At 44.1% G+C, this 13,930-nt stretch overlaps 1 protein-coding gene across 2 annotated transcripts; it reads left to right on the top strand.

Annotated features, from left to right (window-relative positions):
• Positions 1 to 427: 427 nt before the first annotated feature.
• On the top strand, positions 428 to 13,786 carry RELL1 (RELT like 1). 2 transcript variants are annotated; one of them, XM_032224499.1, is made up of 6 exons: positions 428 to 676; positions 2,422 to 2,493; positions 5,096 to 5,153; positions 8,733 to 8,963; positions 11,245 to 11,501; positions 13,440 to 13,786. In XM_032224499.1, exons 1-5 carry the CDS (start codon positions 574 to 576, stop codon positions 11,459 to 11,461), a joined length of 681 nt encoding a protein of 226 aa, XP_032080390.1. In that variant the 5' UTR covers positions 428 to 573; the 3' UTR covers positions 11,462 to 11,501; positions 13,440 to 13,786. The 2 variants fall into 2 exon arrangements, with proteins under 2 accessions (XP_032080390.1, XP_032080389.1); XM_032224498.1 differs by having other exon boundaries at positions 453 to 676; positions 13,443 to 13,786.
• Positions 13,787 to 13,930: the final 144 nt, after the last annotated feature.

Below are 13,930 nucleotides of genomic sequence, written 5' to 3'. Positions count from 1 at the left end.
GATAGACAGAGAAAGGAAGCAGTATGCTTCCTCCCATATTTGGGCATACCAGGGGTTGTGACACAATACATACCTATTTCCCTGGCTTAGCTGATAAGGGATCCTGTGGCTTAGTGGCTAATATAACTGCCTAATGTGTAATACAGCCCAGGTTCGATTCCCAGTAAGGGTATGGCTAGCTGATGAGGGCTAAATAGCTTGAAATAGATCTATACTAGTCTCCCTTTATTTATTTATCAGCACAAATGCAACGCACGCACACGCACACACACACACACAAATAAACACAAAGCCACATGGCTCTGAGAGGTAGGATGAACCCACTTTGCTTGCTCCAAATTCTTTTATCAGGAAGAAATGTTCTCTAGATGTTTGACCCGTTGCATTGTCCAAGGATAGATTTGACCGACATGGTGACCTCTTCCGCCTTCTGTCTCCCTAGGAGCCCCTGAAGCCTTCGCAAGCCACAGTTTCGGAAACGCGACAGATAAAACGTCTGAAAACGGCTCGTCCAAAGATGGAGGAGGACACCTTGAATATATCGCTTATTTCCTCATTCCGGTATTCTTCCTGATGGGGCTGTTGGGGGTTTTAATTTGCCACGTGCTGAAGAAAAAGGGCTATCGGTGTACGACTGAAGCGGAGGAAGAAGATGAACAGCTTGGGGAAAAGATAGGTAAGGTTGCTTCCGTATTCATACAGGCCTGGAGGAACAGTTTTGGGCTTTCCTGGGTTCTAGGTTGCTTCTCTCCTTGATTAGTTTCCACCCATTGCTTCTTGTTTTGCCCTCAGGTGCTTTGGAGAATAGCTTGACTCCCTCTTCTTTGGGGCAGCCCCTGAGATATTGGAACACTGCTATCATGTCTCCCCTAGTCAGTCCTTCCTTCCTTCCTTCCTTCCTTCCTTCTCTGCCTGCCTGCCTGCCTCCTCCTTCCTTCCTTCTTTCTTCCTTCCTTCCTTCCTTCCTTCCTTCCTTCCTTCCTTCCTTCCTTTTTTCTTGCTTGCTTGCTTGCTTCCTGCCTGCCTTCTTCATCCCTCCCTCCTTTCTTTCTTTCCTGCCTTCGCCCTCCCTCTTCTTTCTTTCTTTCTTTCTTTCTTTCTTTCTTTTTTTCTTTCTTTCTTCTTTCCTTCCTTCCTTTCTTGTCTGCCTGCCAACCCCCTCTTTCTTTCTTTCTTTCTTTCTTTCTTTCTTTCTTTCTTTCTTTCTTTCTTTCTTGCTTTCTTTCTTTCTTTCTTTCTTTCTTGCTTTCTTGCTTTTTTCTTGCTTGCTTGCTTGCTTCCTGCCTGCCTTCTTCATCCCTCCCTCCTCTTTCTTTCTTTCCTGCCTTTGCCGTCCCTCTTCTTTCTTTCTTTCTTTCTTTTTTCTTGCTTGCTTGCTTGCTTCCTGCCTACCTTTTTCATCCCTCCCTCCCTCCTTCCCTTTCCTTCCTTCCTTCCTTCCTTCCTTCCTTCCGTCCTTCCTTTCTTTCCTGCCTTCTCCCTCTTTCTTTCTTTCTTTCTTTCTTTCTTTCTTTCTTTCTTTCTTTCTTTCCTGCCTTCTCCCTCCCTCCCCCTTCCTTCCTTCCTTATTTCCTTTCTTTCATCCATCCATCCATCCATCCATCCATCCACCACCCACCCATCCATCCATTACCTACTTCCCTCAATCATTCCTTTTATGGTTTAACCTACAGCACCCTAATCATCTTTCATGCTCTTTTTCCAAAGAACATAGAATTACAGAGTTGGAAGGGACCTTGGAGGTCTTCTAGTCCAACCCCCTGCTCAAGCAGGAGACCCTATAGCATTTCAGACAAACGGTTGTCCGGTCTCTTCTTCAAGACCCCCAGTGTTGGAGCATTCACAACTTCCAAAGGCAACTTCTGCTCCATGGGTGGATTGTTCTCACAGTCAGAAAATTTCCCCATATTTTCAGGTTGAATCTCTCCTTGTTCAGTTTCCATCCATTATTCCTTGTCTGGTGCTTTGGATAATAGCTTGACCCCCTTCCTCCTCTCTGTGGCAGCCCCTCAAATATTGGAAGATTGCTATCCTGTCTCCCCTGGTCCTTCTCTTCCCTAGACCAGCCATGCCCAGTTCCTGCAACCGTTCATCGTATGTTTTAGCTTCCAGTCCCCTCATCATCCTGGTTGCTCTTCTCTGCACTTGTTCAATATCTTTTTTATATCGCTGTTGCCAAATAGGAGAAATAGGAAGAAATGACTCTTTTGCCTTTATTTTTTTAGTTTTGCTTTTTTCAGCCAGATCAGCTTTCGATAACCATCTCTCCCCCCCCCTTCAAGCTGTTTTTCAGAGATAGCAATTTCAACCTCTGCTTCATATGCCGTTTTTGAAAATGTTGTCGTCACGTAGTTTATCGCTCCTTTCCAGGAACCAAAGGAAAAAAAGTTACTTTTCGATTTGTTTGTTTTTTACTTTTAGAATTGAACGACAGCATCAATGAAAACAGCGACACTGTGGGACAGATAGTTGATTATATCATGAAAAATGAAGGTAAGGGACCTCCAAGTTCTTAGAAATGACTCTACAAATTTATTTGGCATTTTGAAAGGTAAAGGTTCTCCTCGCATGTATGTGCTAGTCGTTCCCCACTCTAGGGGGCGGTGCTCATCTCCGTTTCAAAGCCGAAGAGCCAGCGCTGTCCGAAGACTTCTCCGTGGTCATGTGGCTGGCATGACTAAACAACAAAGGCGCACGGAACGTTGTTACCTTCCCACCAAAGGTGGTTCCTATTTGTCTACTTGCATTTTTTATGTGCTTTCAAACTGCTAGGTTGGCAGAAGCAGGAACAAGAAACAGGAGCTCACTCCATTATGCGGCGCTAGGGATTCGAACCGCCGAACTGCCAAACTTTCTGGTCGACAACCTCAGTGTCTGCCGTATTTTTCGGCCTATAAGATGCACTCCCCCCCCCCAAGAGTGGGTGGAAATGTCTATGCGTCTTATAGAGTGAATGTTGCCGAAGCCCCGCCCACCCACCAGTCCTCACTCTTCAGCCTCTGCCTCCTTGCAGCAAATGGCAAACAGCCTAGTCAGCTTCAACACAGCCTGATTTAGCACAAGCAGCTGATTGGCAGTTGGATCAGCCTCCCAGAATACCACCGATCAGCTGTTCCCGGCTGCGGAGATCGCTACCGCCAATTGCCAGCATCACGTATTGCCGCGTCCACGCACCTCATTTTCCACCTGTGCACGACCCATTTTTGGCCTCCGCATGCCCCATTTTTGATTCCCGCCATCTGGAACAGGCCAAAAATGGGGTGTGTGGGTTGTGGAGATCAAAAACGGGGCGTGCGGAGGCAGTGATAGGCGACGGCGGTGATGGGTGCAATCCCCGCAGCCTGGAACAGCTGATTGGCGGTATTTCTGGGAGGCAGAATTATTTTTTCGTTTTCCTCCCCAAAAGTTAGGTGTGTCTTATAGTCCAGACCATCTTATAGTTTGAAAAATATGGCATTTTTGTGTCTTCGGAAGGACTGTAAAATAATGAAATCCAGCATTTTCATTTGTGTCGTATAATTCATTATTCAGTTTTATAGGTAAAGTCGCGCATGAATTTTTAAACATTCGCTTCTGTATGTGCGCAAATTGCTTGTAACCAAAAGTACTTATTCGAAGAGTCAAATCTTAATGGTGAACAGGTTTGCCATGTCCTCAAGACAGCATCCTCAAGCATTAAAGAAAGATAAGGTTATTTGTCAAAGTTCAGAATTTGTCAGAACAAAACGTCAGATGAAACCTGCAGAAATATTCATGAACTGGAATAGGATATAGCAACAGGTCAGCCATTGGGGACTGACTGGCAGAGACATGGTAATAAGGTCAGCCAATGAATAGGGCTTAGTAACAAGGTCAGCCAATGGGAGCTGAGAAAGTAAGGAGCCTGGGCGTGGCTTAGCTGTGCTGAGCTCTGAAACTGAAACTAGTCTGCGCTGAAAACTAAACTGGTCTACTGCTCTGATCTGAAACTGAAGAACCACCGTTGGTGTTATATATTTATTTATGTGTTATATTGCATATAAAGAGAAGTTAATGAATCCTATTGAATCAGTTACCTGTGTGTGCTTCCTGGATTTGATTTCTGCAACAAACTCTGACAAAAACCATGACACACACACACACACACACACACACACACACACACACACACACACACACACAGATCTTGGAAATCATTTCAACATTTTCTGGGTGCAAATACAACATGGCTGAGTTTCAGGGATTTTTCTCCCAGCCCTCTGAAACTAAAAAAAGTCACTTAATTTGATGTCTCCCTGGCATCTTAAAGCGGTTGAAATCAATAGAAGAATGTAGAACATAGAATAACAGAGAATATGTGTAGCTCAGAGTTGAACTGGGGAATTCTTGGTACTCTCTAAGCTTGATGGTCTTCTTGCAGGCATTTCATGACCCAACTAGGTAACATCATCAGTGCTTTATCAGGACTTGGCTTCGTGCTGCTGGGGAAGCCTAGCTCAGAACAATACCATTTGCAGGCTGTCCTGTGCCTCTTCACTTCCTGCTGAGAAGATGTGCAAAGCATTGCCCTGCAAAACTCTACTTTCTACCAGTTCTGTTTCATAAGCAAATTATTTAATTTAGCTCCTGGTTCCAAATAGCATCCAAAAATAAATCAGAGTCCAAGGAAAAGTATTGCTCAAAGTTCCAATTTATTAAGAGAGCCATGTTGGCACATCTGGGAAAACCCAAATCTGAAAGCTTTCTGGTTTTCCCCACCCAGTTGAAAGTTCAAGATCTTGCCACCCCCCCTCCCCATTACATAGTCCAATCTTCCACTGCCATGCTGGCAGCTTCTACCCATCCAGTACTGCTTAGGTGCAGAGACCTTGGCTTTCTAGAAAGAATGTTGTTATGGCTACATGCCATCTGACTCCATACAATGCCCCTTCCCATTTCCCCACAATAGAAAATGCATAGCAGAATAATAGAAAGTGTGGCAGGCCAAAGATCCAGAAGAAAATATGGTAGCAGGCCTGACACAGGGTTTGCAGTCTTCTCATTCACCACTTTTGCTCAAGACCGTAGTAGAGAATTCAGAACAAAAAATATTAAATACGATTTCTAACTTTTGCAGCCAACGCAGATGTGCTGAAAGCTATGGTGGCTGATAATTCTGTCGGCGACCCAGAAAGGTAAACCACATCTCGTTGTAAATGTTTTCTCTCTTCCTTAAACAGCCTCAAATGAAGCAGAACGAATAACTCCTGAATCTTTCCGCTAGGAAAAGATGATAGGAAAGTAAAATAAAGGAACAGAATTTAAACATCAGGAAGAATGTTATCCCTGTTAACTCAATTACCATTCAATTCCTTGGAATTAATGAGTCTGATTTAAATGAGATGAAGGAAAAGGAGGAGGTAAGGATGAGGAAGAAAGAACTAGGAGGAGATAGATGAGGACAAAGGAAGAGAAGTAGAAGAAGATAGATAAGGAGGACGAAGGAAGAGAAGAAAATAAATACGAAGGATGAAGGAAGAGAAGTAGCAGAAGATAAATGAGGATGAAGGAAGTAGAAGAAGATAAATAAGGATGAGGAAGGAAGAACTAGAAGGAGATAGATAAGGAGGACAAAGGAACAGAACTAGAAGGAGATAGATAAGGACAAAGGAAGAGTAGTAGAAGAAAATAGATGAGGAGGACAAAGAAAGAATTAGAAGAAGATAGATAAGGAGGACGAAGGGAGAGAAGTAGAAGATAAATAAGGATGAGGAAGGAAGAACTAGAAGATAGATAAGGAGAAGGAAAAGAAGTAGAAGAAGATAGATATGGACGAAGGAAGAGAAGTAGAAGAAGATAGATAAGGAGGACAAAGGAAGAGAAATAGAAGATAGATAAGGAGGACAAAGGAAGAGAAGTAGAAGATAGATGAGGATGAAGGGAGGGAAGTAGAAGATAAATAAGGATGAGGAAGGAAGAACTAGAAGATAGATAAGGAGAAGGAAAAGAAGTAGAAGAAGATAGATATGGACGAAGGAAGAGAAGTAGAAGAAGATAGATAAGGAGGACAAAGGAAGAGAAATAGAAGATAGATAAGGAGGACAAAGGAAGAGAAGTAGAAGATAGATGAGGATGAAGGGAGAGAAGTAGAAGATAAATAAGGATGAGGGAAGAACTAGAAGATAGATAAGGAGAAGGAAGAGAAGTAGAAGAAGATAGATATGGACGAAGGAAGAGAACTAGAAGGAAATAGATAAGGACAAAGGAAGAGAAGTAGAAGAAGATACGGATGAAGGAAGAGAAGTAGAAGAAGATAGATAAGGAGAACAAAGGAAGAGAAGTAGAAGATAGATAAGGAGGATAAAGGAAGAGAAGTAGAAAAAGATAGATGAGGATGAAGGGAGAGAAGTAGAAGATAAATAAGGATGAGGAAGGAAGAACTAGAAGATAGATAAGGAGAAGGAAGAGAAGTAGAAGAAGATAGATATGGACGAAGGAAGAGAAGTAGAAGAAGAAAAGGAGGACAAAGGAAGAGAAGTAGAAGATAGATGAGGAGGACGAAGGAAGAGAAGTAGAAGAAGATAGATAAGGAGGATGAAGGGAGAGAAGTAGAAGATAAATAAGGATGAGGAAGGAAGAACTAGAAGATAGATAAGGAGAAGGAAGAGAAGAAGATAGATAAGCAGGACGAAGGGAGAGAAGATATTAAGGATGAGAAAGGAAGAACTAGAAGATAAATAAGGAAAAGGAAGAGAAGTAGAAGAAGATAGATAAGGACGAAGGAAGAGAAGTAGAAGAAGATAGATAAGGAGGACAAAGGAAGAGAAATAGAAGATAGATAAGGAGGACAAAGGAAGAGAAGTAGAAGAAGATAGATGAGGAGGACGAAGGGAGAGAAGTAGAAGAAGATAGATAAGGAAGACGAAAGGAGAAAAGTAGAAGATAAATAAGGATGTGGAAGGAAGAACTAGAAGATAGATAAGGAGAAGGAAAAGAAGTAGAAGAAGATAGATATGGACGAAGGAAGAGAAGTAGAAGAAGATAGATAAGGACAAAGGAAGAGAAATAGAAGATAGATAAGGAGGACAAAGGAAGAGAAGTAGAAGATAGATGAGGATGAAGGGAGAGAAGTAGAAGATAAATAAGGATGAGGAAGGAAGAACTAGAAGATAGATAAGGAGAAGGAAAAGAAGTAGAAGAAGATAGATATGGACGAAGGAAGAGAAGTAGAAGAAGATAGATAAGGAGGACAAAGGAAGAGAAATAGAAGATAGATAAGGAGGACAAAGGAAGAGAAGTAGAAGATAGATGAGGATGAAGGGAGAGAAGTAGAAGATAAATAAGGATGAGGAAGGAAGAACTAGAAGATAGATAAGGAGAAGGAAAAGAAGTAGAAGAAGATAGATATGGACGAAGGAAGAGAAGTAGAAGAAGATAGATAAGGAGGACAAAGGAAGAGAAATAGAAGATAGATAAGGAGGACAAAGGAAGAGAAGTAGAAGATAGATGAGGATGAAGGGAGAGAAGTAGAAGATAAATAAGGATGAGGAAGGAAGAACTAGAAGATAGATAAGGAGAAGGAAGAGAAGTAGAAGAAGATAGATAAGGACGAAGGGAGAGAAGTAGAAGAAGATAGATAAGGAGGACAAAGGAAGAGAAATAGAAGATAGATAAGGAGGACAAAGGAAGAGAAGTAGAAGATAGATGAGGATGAAGGGAGAGAAGTAGAAGATAAATAAGGATGAGGAAGGAAGAACTAGAAGATAGATAAGGAGAAGGAAAAGAAGTAGAAGAAGATAGATATGGACGAAGGGAGAGAAGTAGAAGAAGATAGATAAGGAGGACAAAGGAAGAGAAGTAGAAGATAGATGAGGATGAAGGGAGAGAAGTAGAAGATAAATAAGGATGAGGAAGGAAGAACTAGAAGATAGATAAGGAGAAGGAAAAGAAGTAGAAGAAGAGATAAGGACGAAGGAAGAGAAGTAGAAGAAGATAGATAAGGAGGACAAAGGAAGAGAAATAGAAGATAGATAAGGAGGACAAAGGAAGAGAAGTAGAAGATAGATGAGGATGAAGGGAGAGAAGTAGAAGATAAATAAGGATGAGGAAGGAAGAACTAGAAGATAGATAAGGAGAAGGAAAAGAAGTAGAAGAAGATAGATAAGGACGAAGGAAGAGAAGTAGAAGATAGATAAGGAGGACAAAGGAAGAGAAATAGAAGATAGATAAGGAGGACAAAGGAAGAGAAGTAGAAGATAGATGAGGATGAAGGGAGAGAAGTAGAAGATAAATAAGGATGAGGAAGGAAGAACTAGAAGATAGATAAGGAGAAGGAAGAGAAGTAGAAGAAGATAGATATGGACGAAGGGAGAGAAGTAGAAGAAGATAGATAAGGAAGACGAAAGGAGAAAAGTAGAAGATAAATAAGGATGTGGAAGGAAGAACTAGAAGATAGATAAGGAGAAGGAAGAGAAGTAGAAGAAGATAGATATGGATGAAGGAAGAGAACTAGAAGGAAATAGATAAGGACAAAGGAAAAGAAGTAGAAGATAGATAAGGAGGATGAATGAAGAGAAGTAGAAGAAAACAATAAAAATATATTTAAAAAAAGATTAACAAAAGCTTTGTGAAACAAGGTCATTTAAAAAAAAATGTGTGTTTGGAAATCATGTCGTCTGTGAGCTCAGGGGAAAAAAAAAGATAGCGGGAATTAATGCATCGAATGCCAGCCCTAAATGTCCATTTCCTCCCTGTATTTCTGCTCCTAAAATTAGCCCGACGACTCCAGGCAGCCCAGTGAGTCCAGGTTCCCCGTTGTCCCCTGGAGGTCCTTTGTCAAAACACACTTGCCGAGGGCACCACTTGCACACCATTGGCGGGGTGGCCGGGACCGGCGCTTGCTCTCGTTGCAGCCATAAACGCTGGAATCTCTTCAGTCCAAATAAAAGGGGCAAAGAAGCCAAAAGACCCCGGCACGGACAGGTCACCGTGCTCTCCGTGGGAAGGTAAGTTGGCTTGGTTTCAGGAGAGGGGCGTGGCCCAGTTGGCTCCCGTTGGCAAGCTGGGAGTAGAGAAGAGGGGAGCCAGTAGGAGACTGTTCGGCTCCGACTGGATCTACTCAGGTAAACCACGGATGGGTGACTTACCTTGGTCTAGTGCAGTGATGGCGAATCTATGACACGCGTGTCAGTGCTGACACGCGTAGCCATTTGGGGTGACACGCACAGGATTTCATGCGATTCATCCTCGGCTCCTGCACGGCCGCCGAGGATGAAAGAATCTGTGCTGGAGGAATGGGGGGGGCGGGATGTGTGATCTCCCCCGCCCACACTCACTTACGGTATCGCCGCCGCCCCTTTCTGAGCGCAGGGGCTGCTGGTAAGGCGTGCGTGCCATGTGCACACACGTCATCAGCGCGGCGAAGGAGGACCCACAGGAGAGGAGCGTGGGAACAGTGCGCGCCTCTCTCCAGTCAGGCCGGCACAGAGAGTCTACTCCTGGGACTGTCGGTTACGACCGCACCACAGCAGGGAACAGCGGAGTGCCAACGGGAACTGTGAGCGCCATTAGCAGCAACTATTGGGGTGCCATGGACTTGTAATTGCCCACAATAACTGAGATAAGTGAGGGGGAGGTTGTGTTAGCTTGTTAGGCTAGTTAACCCCTAATTGGCTGTCTATAATTCTATCTGCTGTCACTGGCCCACTGATGGAGCACCCAAAAAATAAAAAACAAAGGTTAAGTAAAGGGAGTGGTAGTGGCAGTGGCCGACCCTTTCAAGAGACATGGAGCGAGATGTATGGCATTATAGAAAAAAATGGCAGATCATTTTGCGTTCTATGTACTGAAACGGTAGTAAGCAGAACGTGGAATATAAATAGACATTTTGAAACTAATCATTCCCAGCTCTTGGAAAAAAGTGAGGATGAAAGAAGTTACTAAGCAGGTATGTTAAATAATTTGTTTTTGGTTTATTAAATACAATTATATATTGCAATTATACATTTTTGTAGTTTAAACTATAAATTGCGCAAAATTATGTTTTTGTCGAAGCACAACGCGAGTTATGCTCGATTTTTTGCCGATTTTTGACACACCACGCCAAAAAGGTTGCCCATCACTGGTCTAGTGGATAAGACACCAGGCTAGAAACTGGGATGATGGGAGTTCTAGTTCCACCTTAGCCATGAAAGGTGGTTGGATGACTTTGGGCCTATCAACAGGAGACTGTGAGTTCTAGTCCTCTCTTAGACATAAAAGTCAGCTTGGTGACCTTGGGCCAATCACCAGGAGACTGTGAGTTCTAGTCCTCTCTTAGGCATGAAAGTCAGCTGGGTGACCTTGGGCCAATCACCAGGAGACACTGAGTTCTAGTCCTCTCTTAGACATGAAAGTCAGCTTGGTGACCTTGGGCCAATCACCAGGAGACACTGAGTTCTAGTCCTCTCTTAGACATGAAAGTCAGCTTGGTGACCTTGGGCCAATCACCAGGAGACACTGAGTTCTAGTCCTCTTTTAGACATGAAAGTCAGCTGGTTGACCTTGGGCCAATCACCAGGAGACTATGAGTTCTAGTCTTGACATACACATGAAAGTCAGTTGGGTGACCTTGGGCCAATCACCAGGAGACTGTGAGTTCTAGTCCTCTCTTAGATGTGAAAGTCAGCTTGGTGACTTTGGGCCAATCACCAGGAGACTGTGAGTTCTAGTCCTCTCTTAGACGTGAAAGTCAGCTGGGTGACCTTGGGCCAATCACCAGGAGACTGTGAGTTCTAGTCCTCTCTTAGGCGTGAAAGTCAGCTGGGTGACCTTGGGCCAATCACCAGGAGACAGTGAATTCTAGCCCCACCTTAGCCATGAAAGTCAGCTGGGTGACTTTGGGCCAGTCACCAGGAGATGGTGAGTTCTAGTCCCAGTTTAGCCATGAAGGGCGGCTTCGGCAATCTGTCAGTCACTCTTTCTCTGCCCAACTTATTTCACTTGTGGAAAAAGCAGGCGGCGGAAGGATATGTTCACCGGCTTGAGTTGTTTCTAAAAGTAAGAATGAATGGCTGAATGAATGAATGAATGAATGGCTGAATGAATGAATGGATGGATGGATGAATGGCTGAATGAATGAATGAATGAATGAATGAAGAGAGAACAAGCCACAGGAGGCAAGGGACAGGAATGATTGGATGACCTTTTCCAAGATATCTTTCTACTACCGTCTCCGCTGCAATTTTCCGTAACATCAGCTCTGCGAGATGGACTCAACGTTCCTCTTAATGAATTGCCTCGTTCCAGATTTCGGGTTACCAAAGTGGAAGCTAAAGGGGCTGCCAAGGACCGAAAGCAGTTGGTGTCCGTCAGTGGAGGCAACGTTGGAGACGTGCCCTCTACTCCTGGGAAAGAAAGCTGCAAAGAACAATCGGCTTCCCTTCCTGTCACGCCGGAATCTGAAGAGACGCCGAAATCAACGCCGAACAGACAGGGGAAGATTGTGAGATCGGACTCAGGATAGCGTTCCGCGGGCAGAAAGTGATGATGGCAGGACATGTCAGGTCAGTAGGCTCCAAGTTCTAGAAGCCCTTAAAGGCCAAAAAGACCTCAGGATTTTCTTCCCCAAATAAATATATTAACAGAATAACAGAGTTGGAAGGGACCTTGGAGGTCTTCTAGTCCAACCCTCAGCGTAGGCAGGAAACCCTACACCACTACAGACAAATGGTTATCCAACCTCTTCTTAAAAACGTCCAGTGTTGGAGCATTTACAACTTCTGGAGCAGTGGTGGGTTTCAAATGTTTTTCGAACCTACACTGTGGGTGTGGCCTCCTTTGTGGGAGTGGCTTGCCGGCCATGTGTTTTCTTTTTTTTCTCTCTCTCTTTCTCTCTCCCTCCCTCCCAAACCCCCCTCTCCTTCCTCCCTCCCCCCTCCTTCCTTTTGTCTCTGTCCCTTTTTCCTTTTTTTCTTTCATCTCTCTCTCACTTTTTCTTTCTTTTTTCTTTTTTTCTTTATTTCTTTCTTCCTTTCTTTCTCTTTCTCTGTGTGTGTGTGTGTATGTCAGTGGTGGGTTTCAAAAAAATTTGGAAGCTCTTCTGTAGGTGTGGCCTGCTTTCCGGGTCCACTGGTGGAACCTCTTCTAACCGGGTTCGGTAGATTTGACGAACCAGTTCTACCGAACTGGTGTGAACTGGTAGGAACCCACCTCTGTTCTGGAGGCAGGTTGTTCCACTGGCTGCAGATTCGGACAGTGAGGAGGTTGGGGAGGAAGATGGGCCAGTCCTGGAGTCTGGGGAAGGCTCTGGTGAGGGCTCTGTGTCGGAGGCAGAGAGGGGGCCAGGGCCGTCTGACAGTTATCAGCTGCCTTCAGAGTCGGACATCAGTGAGGCAGAAGAACAGCTGGAGCCTCTTCCCAATGCACACTGTTGTCAGACGAACAGCTAAAAAACGGGTCGACGTGGGAGTAAGGCCACAGGTGGACGATAAATGCCCCCCCCCGGAGAAAATAAAAGAGGAGCGAAAGGGGAGTGGAGTTTGCAGGAGACAATTACTTCGCTTCATTGGTTCGTGACTCTCCGAGACTCCTTGCCAAGTTTTGCAGATATCAGGACTGGCATCTCTCCAAGCCAGATTAGGTCTGTGACTGTAAATCCTCTCTTGAAAGACTTTGCTGGATGTGAATGAGCAGAATCCACAGTCGATTAATAAAAGGGTTTTTTGTCGGGACAAGGAGTTTGCTTCATGCGCTTGGGAAGCCTCCGTCAGAACAGAATTGGGTATATCTAGTCTGATCAAAAGAAGGACCAGGGGTGACATGATAGCAGTGTTCCAATATCTCAGGGGCTGCCCCAAAGAAGAGGGAGTCAAGCTATTCTCCAAAGCACCTGAGGCCAGGACCAGAAGCAATGGGTGGAAACTAATCAAGGAGAGAAGCAACCTAGAATTAAGGAGAAATTTCCTGACAGTGAGAACAATTAATTAGTGGAACAACTTGCCTCCAGAGGTTGTGAATGCTCCAACACTGGAGGTTCTTAAGAAGATGTTGGATAACCATTTGTCTGAAGTTGGTGTAGGGTTTCCTGCCTAAGCAGGGCAATAGCAATAGCAATTGTTAGACTTATATACCGCTTCATAGGGCTTTCAGCCCTCTCTAAGCGGTTTACAGAGTCAGCATATTGCCCCCAACAACAATCTGGGTCCTCATTTTACCCACCTCGGAAGGATGGAAGGCTGAGTCAACCTTGAGCCTGGTGGGATTTGAACAGCTGAACTGCTGAACTGCAATCAGCCTGAAGTAGCCTGCAGTGCTGCATTTAACCACTGCGCCACCTTGGCTCGTTGGACTAGAAGACCTCCAAGGTCCCTTCCAGCTCTGTTACTCTATTTCTATTCTATCAGGGATTCTAGGCTCACACGGAACTATTTTGTAGTTCCACGACCAGAGATTGCCAGCTTGATTGACGCTTCTAACCATCTTATTGTTCTCCTTGTCTTCAGCAGGATAAAAGAAATCAAGGAAGACCACAGAAAGGGAGGGGAAGAAAAAAGGACTTCTCATGGATGTATTTGGGAACGCCACACCTCGGGCAGCTTTCACTAATTGAATCTCTGCACCGTTCGACCCCAGATATTTAACATATTGTTAATCACGGAATATTGAATGGCGTTTATTCATCCGGAATGTACTGCGTATATGTATGTTTAAAAATGCCTTTTTTTTACTTTTTATTTTTCCTCTGTCGAACTTAATGAAAACTCTCTCTCGGAACAAGTGGGGAGGGAGCCCCCAAACTCTTGCCCCACAAGTGTCTTTTGTATACGTCGCACGGCACGAGTTCGAAGCAGATTGACCAAAGCAAATAATGCAAATTGTGTAATCTCCTCCTGCTCCTTTCTTGAGAACAGGAGAAGGGGAAATTGTGTTCTCGCCTTAATTTATTGCGGGTGTCCCAATGGCTGCTAAATGACATCATCTTCATTTGACGACC

This window comes from Thamnophis elegans, chromosome 9 (genome assembly GCF_009769535.1).
Source record: "Thamnophis elegans isolate rThaEle1 chromosome 9, rThaEle1.pri, whole genome shotgun sequence".
Classification (NCBI taxonomy): domain Eukaryota; kingdom Metazoa; phylum Chordata; class Lepidosauria; order Squamata; family Colubridae; genus Thamnophis; species Thamnophis elegans.
The sequence above is the reverse complement of the archived record's forward strand: the minus strand, read 5'-3'. Positions and strand labels throughout refer to the sequence as shown.

What these genes read in the sequence shown, in the direction of transcription:
- RELL1 (XM_032224499.1), top strand. Translation starts at nt 574, where the DNA reads ATGGGGCTGTTGGGGGTTTTAATTTGCCACGTGCTGAAGAAAAAGGGC. An exon ending in ACAGCTTGGGGAAAAGATAG is followed by an intron (nt 677 to 2,421) that starts GTAAGGTTGCTT and finishes TTTTACTTTTAG; the next exon opens with AATTGAACGACAGCATCAAT. An exon ending in TCTGTCGGCGACCCAGAAAG is followed by an intron (nt 5,154 to 8,732) that starts GTAAACCACATC and finishes TCCTAAAATTAG; the next exon opens with CCCGACGACTCCAGGCAGCC.